This window comes from Pseudorasbora parva, chromosome 1, assembly GCF_024679245.1.
Source record: "Pseudorasbora parva isolate DD20220531a chromosome 1, ASM2467924v1, whole genome shotgun sequence".
NCBI lineage: Eukaryota > Metazoa > Chordata > Actinopteri > Cypriniformes > Gobionidae > Pseudorasbora > Pseudorasbora parva.
In genome coordinates this window covers 51,598,036-51,616,486 of record NC_090172.1, presented here as the reverse complement: position 1 = coordinate 51,616,486, position 18,451 = coordinate 51,598,036, and the positions used below count along the sequence as shown (strand labels likewise).

General features: G+C 37.2%; 1 protein-coding gene across 1 annotated transcript in view; it reads left to right on the top strand.

Moving 5' to 3' along the window:
- The window catches only part of adamtsl3 (ADAMTS-like 3), a 244,317-nt gene that overhangs the window by 169,046 nt on the left and 56,820 nt on the right, over positions 1–18,451 (top strand). Inside the window, exons 9-14 of the mRNA XM_067445136.1 lie at positions 1,437–1,594; positions 4,038–4,149; positions 6,477–6,615; positions 6,785–6,835; positions 7,429–7,633; positions 10,870–11,017. Of these exons, the coding sequence (XP_067301237.1) occupies positions 1,437–1,594; positions 4,038–4,149; positions 6,477–6,615; positions 6,785–6,835; positions 7,429–7,633; positions 10,870–11,017 (813 nt within the window). The remainder of the gene's footprint in view (positions 1–1,436; positions 1,595–4,037; positions 4,150–6,476; positions 6,616–6,784; positions 6,836–7,428; positions 7,634–10,869; positions 11,018–18,451) is intronic.

Genomic DNA, 18,451 nt, shown 5'->3' with positions numbered 1-18,451 from the left:
TTGATTCAACAAGGTGCTGAAAGCATTCTTTAGAAATGTTGGCTCATATTGATAGGATAGCATCTTGCAGTTGATGGAGATTTCTGGGATGCACATCCAGGGCACGAAGCTCCCGTTACACCACATCCCAAAGATGCTCTATTGGGTTGAGATCTGGTGACTGTGGGGGCAATTTTAGTACAGTCAACTCATTGCCATGTTCAAGAAACCAATTGTAAATTATTGGAGCTTTGTGACTGTGGCGAGGTGGACGAGCGAGGGACATGGAATGAGCGAGTGAGACCGGGGACGTGATTGCGAAGGAATGTCACCTGTGAGCCACACCGGTCTCGAGTCCTCTCATGAGGGAGCTCGAGACCGGTGTGGCTCGCAGGAGACGCTCCTTCGCAATCACGTCCCCGATCTCACTCGCTCCTCCCATGTCCCTCGCTCATCCACCTCGCCACAGTGACATGGTGCATTATCCTGCTGGAAGTAGCCATCAGAGGATGGGTACATGGGGGTCATAAAGAGATGGACATGGTCAAAAACAATGCTCAGGCAGGCCGTGGCATTTAAATGATGCCCAACAGGCACTAAGGGGCCTAAAGTGTGCCAAGAAAACATCCCCCACACCATTACAACACCACCACCAGCCTGCAAAGTGGAACCAAGGCATGATGGATCCATGCTCTCATTCTGTTTACACCAAATTCTGACTCTAGCATCTGAATGTCTAAACAGAAATCGAGACTCATCAGACCAGGCAATATTTTTCCAGTCTTCAACTGTCCAATTTTTGTGAGCTTGTGCAAATTGTAGCCTGTTGTTCCTATTTGTAGTGGAGATGAGTGGTACCCGGTGGGGTCTTCTGTTGTTGTAACCCATTCGCCACAAGGTTGTGCGTGTTGTGGCTTCACAAATGCTTTGCTGCATACCTCGGTTATCACGAGTGGTTATTTCAGTCAAAGTTGCTCTTCTATCAGATTGAATCAGTCGGCCCATTCTCCTCTGACCTCTAGCATCAACAAGGCATTTTCACCCACAGGACTGCCACATACTGGATGTTTTACCCTTTTCACACCATTCCTTGTAAACCCTAGAAATGGTTGTGCATAAAAATGTCACTATTAAGGTCATTGGGATAACTTCATTCATAAAAAAATTTCATAGATTATGTGAAATTTTAGTGTTTTCAAACAGCAAGCGATTTCAACCACAACCACATGTAAATCCCAACCCTCCAAAAGCATGTCAGCCAACTCTAGCATGCAGAGTGATCGACAGGTAGATGGTGTTACTGTTTAGAAAAAAGCTTCACTGACAGTTTTTGCTGTTTAAAGACCCTAATGCTGTACGGAGTCAGGTGTGGTGTCTCAAAGCACCTGTTTCAGTAGCAAACATCTTTGGTAGTCCCCTCCAGCATCACTCATAGAACCTGCAATCTCCTATTTCAGTGATTGAAGCGCATGCACCAACGAGCCGGAGAGAAGAGGTCGTGTTCAGCTCTTCAGGTTCTCACGCTCTGAGTAACAACACAGTGGAGTACCAGAGAGGAGCAGAAAGACAGACCCTCCGCTGCTATGGGCCGCTGTCTGTAGACTTCACAATTAAGGTGGGTAATGAAAACCGTACAGTAGATCTATCTATCTGCAAGTGCTATTAGAACATAGCAGAGCTTGGGGAATCATACACTCTTAGCTTGGGATTTGGCCTTTTCAATGAATAGGTATTTTCGCTTGTGTTTGAGTTTGCAACCTTATTCATATAAAGAATTTAGCTTGAAGTATATCCCTTAAGATTTTCTAAGTGTAGCTTCACAAAAAATGAAATTTATATCCTCATTTACTTGTTCCAACCTGCAACATTTTCTTTTTTACGTATCATATAAAAAGAGATGTGATGGTGAACATTCAACAAAAGTGGATGATCTGTATTCACAATGCCTCCTTTCTATACACAACTACAAATGAGAACTATTTTTATTAAGTTTTTTTTAATATAATAATAATTATAAATGTTTATGTATATGATTTAATGTATAAAATATTAGTTTGTTATAATTTATAATATTTTAATTATATATATATATATATATATATATATATATATATATACACACACACACACACACACACACACACACACACACACACACACACACACACACATACACACACACACATATATATATATATATATATATATATATATATATATATATACTGTAAATATATACATTTATATACAGATATACAGTTTTATTATATATAAAAACCTTGTTTATATATCATATATTGTGCTGTCAAATTGATTAATCCCTATTAATTGCATCTTAACAACAACATACAATTTTGTAAATGTGTGTGTGTGTGTGTGTGTGTGTGTGTGTGTATGTATGTATGTATGTATGTATGTATGTATGTATGTATGTATGTATGTATGTATGTATGTGTGTGTGTGTGTGTGTGTGTGTGTGTGTGTGTGTGTGTGTATATATGTATATATATATGTATATATGTATATATATATGTATATATATATATATATATATATATATATATATATACATATACATATACATATATATATATATATATGACTTGACATAAATCGACTGAAACAAACACTCACCAACAATGGCTTACAAATACAATATCAGACAAAGACAATGGCAACATAAGGGGCTTAAATACACAAGGGCTAATGACAAGACAAGGGACACCTGTGAACAATGATCAACCCTTAAACCAATGACAACATGACACAGGAACACATGAGGGCATGGAGTCACATGACAAAACCAGGAAGTGCATGATAGAACATGACAGTGAACATGAAAACATGAAACATGAACCTAAACCAAAACACCCTGTGTCTATCTATCTATCTATCTATCTATCTATCTATCTATCTATCTATCTATCTATCTATCTATCTATCTATCTATCTATCTATCTATCTATCTATCTATCTATCTATCTATCTATCTATCTATCTATACTGTATATGTGTGTACATATATTTATATATACACACACACATATATATATAATTATATTAATCTCACAAACCTGTTGGGCTTTTTTGAACATAAACATCAGTCAGAAATTAAGTGTTAACAGTGACATGTTTTAGTTTTTATTTTATAAATAAATACAGAATAGCACAGGTAAAAGGGAAAATAAATAACAAATACACAGATCAATAAAAGAGTTAGGTCACAGAGAAGAAAATAAATTAATAAAGTTTCGATTTTACCGGACTAGTAAGTTAAAATACAGAGGTATAAGAAATATTTGAAAGATTGTCTTTTTAATAATACATTCTCAGTTAGGGAGAGAAAGGGACCCCAGTTTTTCATAATCAAATCATGATGTCCCGAGGCTCTAAATATCACATGTTCATAACTAGCAATATTTTACATAAGTTCCATCCATTCATCGTATGAGGAAGGTGTGTCTGACTTCCAGTGTCTCTGAATGACTCTGCATCCAGCAGCCACAGCATTCGTTGTCGAGATATATATGCACATCCTCCGGTATAATACTCCACATACACAAGGCAGGGTTCTTAGGTAATGACAGACATGATAAGTTTAAAGCAGCAGAGAGAATTAGTGTTTATTCTCCATGTTTAACTGTAAATACAGCACAATATGATTGCAATCATGCTAGACTTTCTCCTCTCGCGACCTGAAGAGTCATGAACACTATTCTTGTCTTGACACTATGGCTTTACAGTAATTGAACATGACTCATTACTCTAGTTAATTGCAGCAGCATGCAAACAGTATTTAACTAATCATCACAGCTCCTGAAATCAAGACTAGAGGATATTAAGTGGCAGATGATGCCTGCTGTATTTCATATGGAAATCACGATTTGGACTGTGGCCCACTGAGTACATTTCCTGTTTATTATACGGCAAAGTAATTTGTGTTCTTTTTTTATTAATGGCTTTTATCTCTCTTTTTTGATGTGATTTTAACTATTAAAAGTGTGACTATTAAAAGGAAACAATCAGGCACATTACATGTTAATTTCGGTTCCCCTCAGGTGAAGTATGCTGGCCCTAAAGACACAGTGATGCAGTTTATGTTCTACCAGCCCATTCGCTACCAGTGGAGGGAAACTGACTTTTTCCCTTGCTCCGTCACCTGTGGAGGGGGTAAGTGCTATAGATTGTTCCTCTTGATTAGAGGGGGGCATTTTTTAATACTTGAAAGTGATTTGAATGGTTTGAATACACTAAAAATGGTCATTCAGCACACAGATAAATTAAAAATCTCTAATATTGGCAGATGGTTGATTTGATATATATGTATCATGCATCAAACTGCCCCTATTATGCTGTTTTAAAAGTTCCTAATTCAGCTTCCGAGGTATCCTACAACAGGTTTACATGGTTTCAAGGTCAAAAACACTTCACTAATTTCAGAGGCTTCTACAGCACTCAACATACACAGTGATATGAACAGTAAAGGCTGGAATACACTACACAATATATAAAATCTGAACAGATTTTAAAAACACTAGGCATCATACACTTGCCGACTTTGGAAATGGTTACAGAGAAAAGCTGGGCATCATACACTACCAGACTTTAAAATCGCAGTAGGCAAAGCAGTAGGTCACGCTAGCCAGCAGCAATAAACATGCCAAAGATAGCAAGATATTTGCTATTCCTATTCCTGGTTGTGAAAGAACACAGTCGCTACATAAGCTTCCTTCGTATCCTAATAATTGGAATATGTAGCCTAGAAATCTAGACTCACCCTAGCGGCAGCAAATTTAATCTGCCCGCAAGTGTCATCTAGGAACTCTCAATACACTTCTGAGCTGTATTCCCCTCACTCTGGACGAACCAATCATATCGTGTATAGAGTCGGTGGGCGGGGCCATAATGATGACAGCCGAGTTGCGTTTGCGTGCTTCTAGTAAACACAGAAACTGGCGAACGGCGGCGGTCTTTCGAATCAGCTTTGACTGCGATTCTGGAAGATTTGGAGTTAAGCTTTTCTCTGAGAAAAGAACAAAGAACGGCACTGAAGTCATTCTTAAAAAGGGAAGATGTGTTCAGAGTTTAGCCTACCGGATACGAAATGTTTAATCTGTCAACAAGCTCTGCTTCACCTTCGTTGCTCTGGTTGGTGGTAGCGCTATCCTATCGCATGCAGAGGGAGTTTGAAAGACAACCGTTTATCCCGCCCCTCGGATTGAGCCCTGTCTATGGTGAGTTTCCAGACCAAACATCTTGATGTGGGTCTGGCTTGTCAGGCTAAGGAATATGTGGTTGAACTTTATTTTTAATGAAGTTCCAGCTCGCGTGGGGAAGAACGTTTGTGTGTTCGCTTCATTTCACAGCGGAAGCATTTGTAAACAAGTGTCAGGTCGATGCTGGATTTGCAGACATATTAAGATTAAAATCTTGCTGTGCCTTTATTTTGGATCCGACAGGAATGGTGCAGCACACTTATGTGAGTAAAGCATGTGTTTTATATGTGATAGTATTGCATTGTTAAAGATCGTTTTGACTATGTATATGTGTCTAACAGAACATACCTTAGCACGCTGTCATAGGCTAAAGAATCCTTTATTTGTTGGTTCATTATGATTCGGGGTCAGACTCGGACATGTATGGGCTAGGGCTTGCAAAGCCCAACGCCCCGGGGCTGTGTGTTTTCCAGATGGGCTACCAAAACGTAAGCCCGTCGGCAGGCCGGTGAATCTTTAATAGTGAAATAATATTCCTTTCTTGAGCCGCGTTGTTCACTCTTTTGACGTGATATTTGAAGGGCATGCGCACGTGTGTGTGTGTGCAACTGCATGCGGTTCGCGCTTTTATCCATCCTTTGGGGGGAGCTAAGTAATAAAAAAATTATATTCAAATTAATCGTGGGTGGATGAGACATAAATCATTGTGTTTATTTTATAAAGATGTTTTGCAAACCCTGTGAGAGAATCATTCCGGTTGACAACAGTATAAAAAAATGATTAAGATAGTTCATGACCCCTTTAAACAATTCCGAATCTATTCTTTTTTATTTAGACGATAGCTTTAGTTGTCGTGCACTTTGATCTTTAAAACTTAAACCTTTTACATTAACAAACAGCTATATTACAAACTACATGAAAGGGAATATTTGAAATGGCATAATAGAAGTCACTTTGATATATATGATATACAATACCAATTATGTTAGATTGATTTCTGAAAGATCATGTGACACTGAAGTTTGGATTAATGATTGCTAAAAATTCTGCTTAACCATCACAGGAATAAATTACATTTTTAAAATAAATTTAAAATAAAAAGTATTTTTTTACAGTATTACTGTTTTCATTGTATTTTAACTTAATAAATAAATAAATCTTAATTTTTCCAAACTTTTGATCAGTAGTGTATACAAGCATTATCATGCATGCTACAAAATGCTTATACAGGGTACAATTTTCATAAAACATAACTAATTTTGCTCTGTCTCGCCTCTGAAGGTTATCAGCTCAATTCGGCTGATTGCATGGACATTCGTTACAACAAATCAGTTGCAGAGCACATGTGCCACAGCTTCCCAGAGAACACCAAACCTACGCCCAAACTCAAGGAGTGCAACATGGATCCCTGCCTTGAAAGGCTGGTTCTGTCTTATCGATTTCTGCAACGCACCCTCCATGACAAAACATAATGAGTGTCTCTATATCTCTATAAAGCAGAGAGTAGCTGTGCATTAGTCTTCCTGTGCATGAACTTATTATAGTATGGATAATGACTTGAAGAGATAATAGTGTGTGTTTCTCTGCAGTGATGGCTTCAAGGAAGTGATGCCCTATGACCATTTCCAGCCTCTACCACGGTATGAAGTTATTTGCTGTGTACAGCACGTATATCACTGCACACTTACTGCTCACATTAGGATAGAGAACTGATTTTAAATGACAGAATTTAACATCATTCATCAAGATTAGAATGTTGATTTGATATGTCCGAAAGCTTAAAACTGCTCTAATGCCGGAAATAGTTCAAAGAAAGATTCAAAGTTATATATTTAAAAGTAATAGTTGCTCTGTGTTGTTTGAATACAATAGATACACTCCTGTTTGTAGGCTTTTTGTGAGCTTTTTGAGAAATTTATATTTTTATTCAGTGAGGATACATTAAATTGTTGAAAAGTGACATTTTAAATTTGCATTTTAAATAAATGCATTTTCTTCTATTTTTTTAAAGAATCCTATAAATATATATATATATATATATATATATATATATATATATATATATATATATATATATATATATTATACTGTTATTATATATATAATAACAGTATAAAATAATATTGTTATAAAATCATAACAATATATTTTATAACATTATGTTACTGCTCATCTACTAAGTTGGTACTTATCTACTAATACCAACAGATATTATTGTATAATACTGATGCAGGTGGGAGCAGAACCCGTGGACGTCGTGTTCAGTGTCGTGTGGCGGGGGCTCTCAGGAGAGAAGCGTGGTGTGTGTAGAGGAGGACGTTCACGGTCAGATTGTGCAAGTAGAGGAGTGGAAGTGCACACACTCCCCAAGACCATTCAGCAAACAGAGCTGCAACACGTTTGAGTGTCCACAGTGGATGGCCATGGAGTGGTCTCAGGTAAGTGACCTTTTGTAGCTCTGTTGTACAGCCTAGTGAGGCCTGGTTGAGTTTGGTTAGTAGTGTGTTGAAACTCAGGGTTATGGTAAGGGGTGAGACATTTCTAAAACAATCTGGAAGTAGCTATTTAATCACAACACAATGATCCATCCGACCAATCGGAGCACAGTTCCCTTTTCAGAAGGAGGGGTTTCATAGAGACTGGAACTAAACAGAGCGTTACTGACAGACTGGTTAGAGAGGTGGTGCAGCAATATAAAATGTGTCAAAAATATGTTTTTTTTTTTTTTTTTACATTCAAGCATGAAAACGGTTCTAGTAGACCCAAAAAAACAAATTCAAAACTTTAAAAAAGGGCATATTAGGTCCTCTTTAAAATACTGTTCATAGGCAGTTTTTTTCTTTTAAATAGTTTGGAAGATTATTCTTTTGGAACAGGGATTTTATACCTTCTCCACTATATGCAATATGTATCTATATAAATGTTTGGAGTCAGCAAACATTTTAAAAGGAATTCATAATTTTATTCAGTGTGCATGCATCAAATCAATCAAAAGTGACAGTAAAGACATTTATAATTGTATTAAATGTATTTTATTAGTAGTGAAATTGTAATAATATTTCACATAATGAAATATAACACAATATTTTCAAATCAATGCAGCCTTAGTGAGTGTAAGAGACTTCTTTTGAAAAGATCTTACCAACCCAAATATTTTATTGTCACATACAAGGGGTTTGACACTGAAACTGAAACACGTGGTTTTAGACTACAGTGATTTATTAGTATGGTGTAGGGCCTTCTTTTGCAGCTAATACAGATTCAATTTGTCTTGTGAAGTACTACACAGTGGCCAGAGGGATTTTGAGTCATTCCTCTTGGAGTAAAGTGACCAGGTCACTACGTGATGCTGGTGGAGGAAAACATTTTCTGAATTGCTCCTCCAAAACACCCCAAAGTCACTCAATAATATTCAGATCTGGCGACTGTGCAGGCCAAGGGATATGTTCTACTTCACTTTCATGTTGTTTTGCTGTGTGCATTGGTGCATTATCATGCTGACGCACGGCACCCTCTTCAGGGTACAATGTTTGAACCATTAGCTCTTCAGAATGATTTGATAATCCTTGGCAATGATGTGTCCATCTGGCACAGTAGGTAATGCCATGATATTGCAGCCTAATCCATCACTTAACCACCATGTACTTTACTCTGGGCAGCAACAGTCCGGGTGTTAAGCCTTTTTGGGGCTTCTCCACGGCGGGACTCCCACAAATATGAGAAAAAAACACTGAAGTTGGCTCATCAGAGAACTCATACATGTTTCACATTGTCCACAGCCCAAGATTTGCTCTGTTGCGTCATTGAAACAGACATTCGGCATTGGCACGAGTGACCACAGGTGTGGCTATAGCAGTCTGGTCAGCACTCTGTGGAGCTCCCAACTAAAAGTTTGGGTGGAAACAGGAGGTTTGTGTTTAATTTTGCAGGTTCTGCAGTGAGGTTTGGATACAATTCGGGTTAGTACTTGGATATCCCTTTCAGAGGCTTCCTCTTGCAATCGACAGTTACTCCTGTTGGATGTGGTTCATCCTATTTAATTTATTTAAAAAAAGAATAGTGCTCATTAATTAATTGTGTGGAGGTATGCCGACATTACCCTGGATACCATAGCTCTAGATACACCCCAAAGACTTGCTGTCCTGCTCACAGATGAACCAGCGAGATGTGCACCAAAAACGGGTCCTATTTTAAACTCTAATATGTCACCCAAATACATATTTTATTTACAGTTGTGGTATTGCTCTGCTAATTCAACCTTCACACTCTGCTCTTACTGATGGAATGCAAAATGAGGAGCTACATTTACTTGGATACCTTTTGTTTTTGTTGAATCCTAATAAATCCGAACATAATGTTTTCATGAACGCTAATACAAATTATGCTAATGCGCGTTTATATGTCACAAGCTTCAAAAGCGCACACTGCACGAATATACAGAGTTTCCTGCTTTTTGTGCATAATGTTCTCCTACATTGTTTCTTTTCTTTTTTTTAAAGAACAGACTTATTTATATTTATCTATTTTGGGTCCTAATTAGAAGACGACAAGCACATAAACAGCTGTGCTCTGCTGCTTATTTTGATCAGGCAGTAATGCCCATTCCTGCACCCAAAAACAGGCGTCTGTGGATGAGAGTCTTAAGCAAGGAATATTAGAATGACACAACAATCATTTATGACACTTCATTCAACAACAACAGCTCGTTCCACGCGTCATATGTCATTTCCACGTCATCCCCAATTAAAAAAATGTATCGGATTTGGCCAATTCATTACGACTGACATGGTTGCACGTGGCTTTTATTCCCCCGATCAGATTCCGTTCTATTTAATTTGTATAGTGCATTCACAATACATATTATATGTAATATGATCACATATCAGCATGTCTGGACTGCTCCATATATATAGTAAGTAGGTTAATTTTATTTATAAAGTGCATTTAAAGGTGGGGTAAAGTGCTTTCTGATAACCGTTGTTGATATTTCAAATCACCAAAACAAACACGCCCCTACCCCCAAAAGGGTCTCGGCCCTATTTTGATAGCTCCGCCCCACACATGCATAACCGGCAATGACTACGGCAGAATCTGTGTTACTAATCCAGGTCGAATATCCAATGAAAAATTCACCCCTTCAAAAAAATACAACCCGTTCTTGAGAACAGCTCAATAGTAACGTTACATGATCATACGAGTCCAATGACATAATACAATTATGACCAGATTAGAGTTATAGCGATCACAAAAACACAAACCGTTCTCAGGACAACTCGATAGTACACAAGCTCGATAGTCCAACTAATGACATATTACAATTATGAAACACTCATGAAAAGAGGAAACAAACATATATTACGAGTATAGTATCTTACTTGTCGGACACATTTTGTGAGCTGACGCTTGAAACAGACAGTGAGGCGATTTAGATGCTCGATGCAGTGTGGAAATGAACGGGTCTTTATCATCGCTGAAGTGAGCCACAATACAATCACAAATGAACAAACCAGTTTTCTCGTTTTTAAGCTGGAGGAAGTTATTTGCCAACCAGCATTTAATATCCTCTAGACAGTCTAAAAGAGGCTGCAGAGAATCTCTAGATTTCAATGGGATGTATAACTGGGAATCATCAACATACATATATGTTTTGTGTTTTTGTATTTGTACTATCCAGTGCACGGTTACCTGCGGCCCAGGTTTGCGGTACAGAGTTGTGCTGTGTGTGGATCACAGTGGGCAACATGCCGGCGGCTGCAATCCCCACCTCAAACCCCATATCAAAGAGGACTGCCTGGTCCCCGTCGCCTGCCACAAACCACGAGGTATAAACAACACAAATGTGATCTTTAAAACAGATCCACAATTGAGTGAGCTACTGCTCTCTATTGACTATAGATTTGAAACATTCTACACAGAGAACTGCATATGAAGCACATGCAAGATTAAATAATTCCAACTACATTTGATGTTAGCATTTTGCTAAGCTAACAACATAATGCTGGCAACATATAACTTCTTGATTTTTAGCAATTATAGCTCATATTAAAGCTTTTTTTTAAAAAATAATTTAAAGTAATTTTTGGCTTGTTTCCACCGAGCAGTGCGGTACGGTTCAGTACGATTCGGGACCTTAAATCCTGATCCGGCTTGAGTTTCCACCGCCAACAGTACCCTTTATGATAAGTGTGGTGTAGCACTCGATGTAACTTAGCGTGAAGAAGAAAGCGACACAGTAAACAAAAACGGACGACATGCAGCTGATCTTGTTCTTGCTTCTCAGCATGTGGCTGTTGTCACAAGAAGAAGACACTTTTTGCAGCCTGCAAGGAAAACCACAGCCGAAAAAACACACGCAAGTGACGATTCTCTGTCAACCAATCTAGCTCCAACCTTTAGTACTGGACTACTGTGCTACACTGTAAGAAAATGGTTTGTTTTTGTTGGTTTAACTTAAAAAAATAAGTAACCTGGTTGCCTTAATTTTGAGTTTATTGAAGTTAAACATTTGAATTGATACAATGAAGGAAATTTGTTTAATAAATAGAAACTCAAAATATTATTGTATCTGAACCACAATTTTTTTTTTGATAAATAATTGTTTTGTTCTATTTGGCATATTTCACTGCGTCATCAGAAATAAAACACACAATTACCCATTATGCTTACAAAATCTTTTAATAATATTTTAATAAAGGTTGTCGAATCTCAAAAAATGTTCATTGTATTAACTCAAAATTTTAATTTCAATGAACTCAAAATTTTAAGGCAACCAGGTAACATTTTTCCTAAATATTTTTTTACAGTGTAGGTACCCTATTCAGAATCAGGGTACCATTCACAACCTCTGACAATGAAAACGGCAAAAGTTGTATACTGTACTGAACCGTGCCACCCGGTGGAAATGAGCCATTAGTGACCCCAGTGGAACTGTGCTGAGCCCCTGGTTGAGAACCACAGCTCTAAAAAGCATTAAAAATACAGCACACACAAATAATGCAGGGTTTCCGCGGGGTTTTAAAAAGTATTAAAAAGTGATAAATCAAAATTGTCAAATTTAAGGCCATTAAAAGTGTTAAATGTGGTCTCAGAGGTATTATTTTTTCCAAATTAGGTATTATTTTTTCAGACTATCAGGTGTCCTATTCTGATTGAAATTCTATCTGTGTTTACGTTAGTTTGTTTAAATATGGGCTTTAGCAGATCTGGGCACATAATCAAAGATCTTTCATCTCCGTCTCAACGTATGTTTGATGCCGACGTCATATTCAGTGGTCGTTCGGCATCATCTCAGAACACTGCGCGCTCAACAGAAGTGGCTGGCTTACATTTTATTTTAGACTTGCTTCAAGGCATATCTTCAACGACTATCCTCACAAGAGCAATCTTAAATGATTTATATAAAGTCTAAAATGAACAAAAAGAGTTGTGAGAGAATGAGGCGCGATCCATAGACAGTGGACAAAAATGAGATCCGCGTGTCTGTCTGCTCTTAAAGGGACAGCAGCCAATAAAGCTTCCTGTCAGTAAAGTTAAAGAACAACGGAACAGAGAAAATGACTCGCTGCTCTTGACTAAATAACTTTTGTAGCTTTAATAAGGATTAACTATTTAATTTATAGTTTATGCAGTGCAGAGTGCATATAACTTTGATAACTTTATTACATTTCTATATATTTCCTAACTGTTAAGACAGGAAGGGCAGGAGTAAACATGACATTTATTATGGGTTTATGTTAGCATTGTTTGTTTTAAGTTTACTTAAATTAAAAATGTATATTTTTGAAGCCTAATAATAAATGTAAAAAAAAAAAAAAAAATCAGTAGCTGTATTAATATCAGTAATACTGGCCTTCATTCATAAAAAGATGCCATTTAAACAAGTATTTAAAATATAATGTCTTTATGTTGTTATTTGATTAACTGTGAATTTATTATATTAAAAAATATATTAAAAACGTACAGAAACCTTTCTTTTTTTATTGCGATTAATCACAGAAAAATTGTGTGATTTATCTAGTTAAAGTTTTGAATCGATTAACAGCACTAGTTTTTAGTATTTTGTTAAATTCAACAACTTATCACAGTTATAGAAATGTAATATTTGGCTCAGGTTTTGTTGTTGGAAAAAAAACACTAAATAATTGAATTGCTGAATTACCAATTATTAATGTAAATCAAATGTGTATGCAGTAATGCTTCTCCTTAACCAACCTTTGTGAATGTTGAGATGTATTTTACTGTGTCTGAATGATAACTTATAACAGATTTCCTCCTGGTGTCGATTCTAAATCTATTCTTTTTTGTATGTAATATATGTAAAAATCTGTGTGAATAATAGAAAGGTCGCTGATTAACACTTGAATTCAGTGTCGTGATGGTTTTAAAAAATTTTCTGAAGGTAGTAAAAAAGGTATTAAAAAGTAGTAAATTTAACTTAAGGATTGCTGTATATACCCTGTAATGGGTGCATTTTTTATCATTAGTTTGATCATTAGTATTTCTCTCATTGTTTTCACTGATCATGTCACAACGCATTTTTGTGAAGTGTACATTCTTCTTTTTGCATCTGCCTTCTTTTTGCAAGTACTTTTCTCCCCCCACCCCCACTCCCCGAATAAAATAGTGTAATATTGTGATTCATTGTAGCTGGTTATTTTCGTTCAAGGCTTTGAACTTTTTCCTGAAGAATGTTCTGCCTTCGGAAAATAAATGGGTAATAAATCTGAAGCCAAGGCCACTGATAAAGTGAGCAGTCACTGTTAAGCGGCATTCATCTAATGAAAACTAACATTAAAACATTGATACGATTAAAGTACTTTTAGAACGTATTTATTTCAGAAAAGCATTTCAATTAGAAGTCTCTGTTCCAAAAAGCCTAGTGGTAAACTGATGCTGCTTTCTATCTGTCTATCACAGTGAATTTAATGAGAATGTGCAATGAAAAGATGATTGACTGCAGTAAGTAAATGTTTGTCATCAAGATAAATTGAGGTACAGAACTGCTGTCTGTCTCGAGTCTTCCAAAATGCTCACTTATGAGGTTTTATCTCAGTTTAGGATGCTGCCTATGTAGGCAGTTGGCAGCGAAGAAGCTCACCAGACTTTGGAGCACAGCCAAAGTGGTCTCCATTAGGGAACAGTCAGTGCCTGCAGCTGTCAGAGAGGAGAGTGAAGTGTGCCACAGACAGACGCTTATGAAGTAACGTGTGATCTGAATATGAAATTCTCCATAAGTGCAGACAGAACCTCTGAGCTCATTGAGAGCCCGTCACGGTGTGGTTTAGATCCGTTTCTTGCTGTGGAGTTAATTAATACCCGAGACTTCACCTGGTCTGTCACTTTATTTTTCCTGTCAGATCTCTATTGCTTTTTTCTTTCAGTATCTAAAGTTGTTGTTCTAGCAAAAAAGCATGTGAAGGGAAATCTCCTTTGATGACTCATGATCTCAGTTTCTCCTTGCCACCAGTGGAATCAAATGGCTCATGGACGGAGTTGTTTTATTGTTTAATTATGTTAGAATGCTAAAAATTGTCATAGTTTATAAATGAAAGGCATTTGTCCTACCCGGATTTTATCCCTCTGGTTTGAACGCTCAGTTTTAAGGGGCGTATCTACTGTGAGAGTTCAGTCTAAACGCCCACTGCTCTGATTGGCTAACGTCTTTCCATTTGATTTGAGCTCTCTTTTAGCACGTTTTTACTATTAGGCTACAGCTCTATTGCATTAAATTTAGATCTATGGCAGTATATTAAGATATTGGCATGAAAGGTTGCAGAGATGAGCATTGTAGCCAATCACACACACACACATGTTGAGCGCATGAAAGCAGGATCTGGTCATTGTAACACTAACGAATGCTTTCATCTTCACTAACAGTGCAAACGTGATATAGTTAAGAGATTCGTTGAATAAAACGGAAGTCACTGATAAACTCTGTTTGATTGACAGCTTCAGCTTGCACTGCTTCAACGATTCCAAAGGGAGCTTTCTTTGATCGCTTTCTTTATAATCACTGTTAAATAACAGATTATTTTTATCCTACTAAGAGAAACAACGCAAGTTGATGTTTAGTCGCTGGTTAGATTTACTGACACAACGATTGAACTTTGAACGATCTGTTCTTTTTGAACTAATCTTAAATATGACTTGGGAACAATGAGTTGTCTCGGAGAGCAATTTGTTCATTTTGTGTTGACCGTGCATACGCTACAGGCGTACAGGTTTTGTACAGGATCTTCTGCACTCAGTCTATGGAGCTGTGAGAACGAATTAATAGAACCCTGAAGCCTCAAGAGGTGAACTAATCATTTCTGTTTTCGGGACTGCACGCATTGCTTATAGGGCTGTCACAGCCCAGATCAGACACTGATGACGGAACTAACGACTCAAACCGAAGACAGGTGTCCTAATCTTTCCAGGGAACAGACGTGATTAAATGTGAAGTGTCAAAAGAAAGAACGACTGGGATTCGGAGGTGAGGTGAACTAACAGACTGCATAGCCTGAAGACCCAGCTGAGAAATTAATGAATAATTTCTTAAAGGGTTACTTCAGCGATTAGCATATGGCTTTGTATCAGTAGAAACCCTGGAGTATATTCAAATGATCGTGCTCCCCCCTCTCATATCCCCCTGAGACAAGAGATTTATGCATTTTATTTCTGGAAAAATTCCTCTCGTGACGCAAAATGACGATATTTGCATCATCTTTGGAATGTTTGCCCAGAGCCTAAAGACTACAGCCAGTAGAGGGAGCTATTTCCACATGTTTTCAACTCGCGCATGGGGAATCACACTCACAGCACAGCTCGCAGCTGCAGGCACTCATTTAAACGAATGCTAAGCAATGTAAGTGTTTTAACTTCTCAAATTAATTTCTATGAAAGTTAAGCTTCCAAAGGCATGAACTGAAAACACGTTGTGAATGTGGTCGTGATTACCTCAGCTCTCATCACGAGAGCTCATCAGCTCATTTATGACATTAAATGTAATCTGACTCCTAATCTGAGTTAGTGCTGTAAGACTCACGGCGACTCAATCATTATATTGAACACACACGTTCAGTATTTAATTGTAATTTCTGAACTCAGTCACTGTAATCCAGTCGCGGTGGCTTTGGGAATGGCCTCACAGGGCAGCGAAGCATTCTGGGAATTGTAGTCTCTCATCCCCATGAGACAAAAATACATTTTCTGTCTTTTCTCAGTCTAGAAGGCACCAAATTCAAACATAATTTCACATTTCTACTACATTAATGACCCATTTTAAATACAGATTCATCTTCCCAGCGCTGAAGTACCCCTTTAAAGTTTGCCCTTGGCTGCATTAGCTTATCATTTACTTTTGATTCTAAATGTGGTCAACGTTTGCATAAGTACTATATGTGTTGGGGAATTTAACATGCCATTTTAATCATATTCTGCTGAAATGAACGAAATGACTTTAAAAAAGATTTGTTCATTTTGCTGAACAAGATTCGAAGATCCGAGTCCCACTACTACGCGTCACTCAACATACGTCACTTACACCATTGCTATTATTGCTTGTAGGTCTATCCAGTTGAGGTCTTTCCTGGTTCGGTTGAAACACGCTCCAATAATCACATCCCAATGGAGCAGTATCAGACTCATATCCTGACTAGAATTGAGTATGACCACGTCAGGCTACCTTTGCACTGTATCACTTAAAGAGTTAGTTCACCCAAAAGACCTCCGTTTATCTTCAGAACACAGTTTAAGATATTTTATATTTTAGTCTGAGAGCGTATTCAAGTGTGTGCACACTATACTGTCCATGTCCAGAAAGGGAATAAAAACATCATCAAAGTAGTCCATATGTGACATCAGTTGGTGGATTAGAATCTCTTGAAGCATCAAAAATACATTTTGGTCCAAAAATAAAAAAAACTACGACTTTATTCAGCATTGTCTTCTCTTCCTGTTTTTTTTCTCAATCCTCAAATAAAGATTCAAACGGTTATTAATCAGTGTATTGATTTATGATTCGGATCGCCAATGTCATGTGATTTCAGCAGTTTGGCAGTTTGAAACACACATTCATAGCCATAATCCATTTAGTAGTAATGGTAAAAACAATCACAATATTTTTAAAAGTTTCAAAATTCATTGTTCAAAAAAAAATAAAAAATCATTAACATTATTTTTATAGCTCTATGCTCTTGTCAACACTGATCATTATTTTATTTATTAATTTATTCATTTTATTATTCATTTTAAACATTTTCATCGCCGCCTCTCTGTGTGACCACGGCTTTTCTCACTTCAATATGTTACGTCTTTTTGGCAAGACTTTTTTCATGAAGTCTTGTGTAATTAGTTCAAGTGATTTGTCTGAGTACATGAATAAAATGTACTTTTTTTCATTCCTAGTCATGCCAAACATGCCAAACATAGTCCCGTCTGCTCATGAATCAAACTCCCTTATTCGAGACTGAAGACATGTGAGTTCAGGCACGATTTTGCCACATAACAAGAGGTGTTTGTCATCTAGACGTCTAACACTTTCCTCCTCACACGTGTTTTACATTTACAAGCTTTGCTTAAATCCTCCAAATTTTCATTGAAGGAATAATTCACCCCAAAATAGTTCACCATGTCGTTTCAAATCTAAAGAGCAGCTTGAAGTTTATTCAGAATTCTGCTTTTGTGTTGCACTGAACTAATGACAGTGTACAGGTTTGGAGTGACATGAGAGTCTGTAATGTTTTCTTTTTTCAGTGAAGTACACTACTGTTCTTCACCGAAAGGAAGTATTTCTATTTCAAATAAATGCTGTTCTTTTTAATTTTGTTCATAATAAAATCCGAAAATCCTGTTTTCAACATCACTGCTGTTGTTTTACTGTACTTTTGATTACATAAATGTGGACTTGGTGATCGTGAGAGAATTCTTTGAAAAACATTGTAGAAAAAAAACAAACAAGAACTGTATTCACAGTAGTGTATTCCTTTAAATGTAATATCAGCTACGTATCAATGCCAACATTCAAGAAACCTTAATCACAAACATCTGTATGATTTTTTTCCACCAATAATTCTCTTCGTATCAATCAATTCCACACTTAACTCGAGCCTGACATGCTTGTAAAAACTCAGTGGGTTGAAATGACAGAGGCTCCATTGCCTGCTATTTCATCTAGACCTTCCCGCACACCAATCGCGAGGATGTCTGCCATCAGAGAAACCCAGAAACCCCAAATGAAGAGCCAAACCCTGAGCCCTCGGCATGTTCTACTGCAA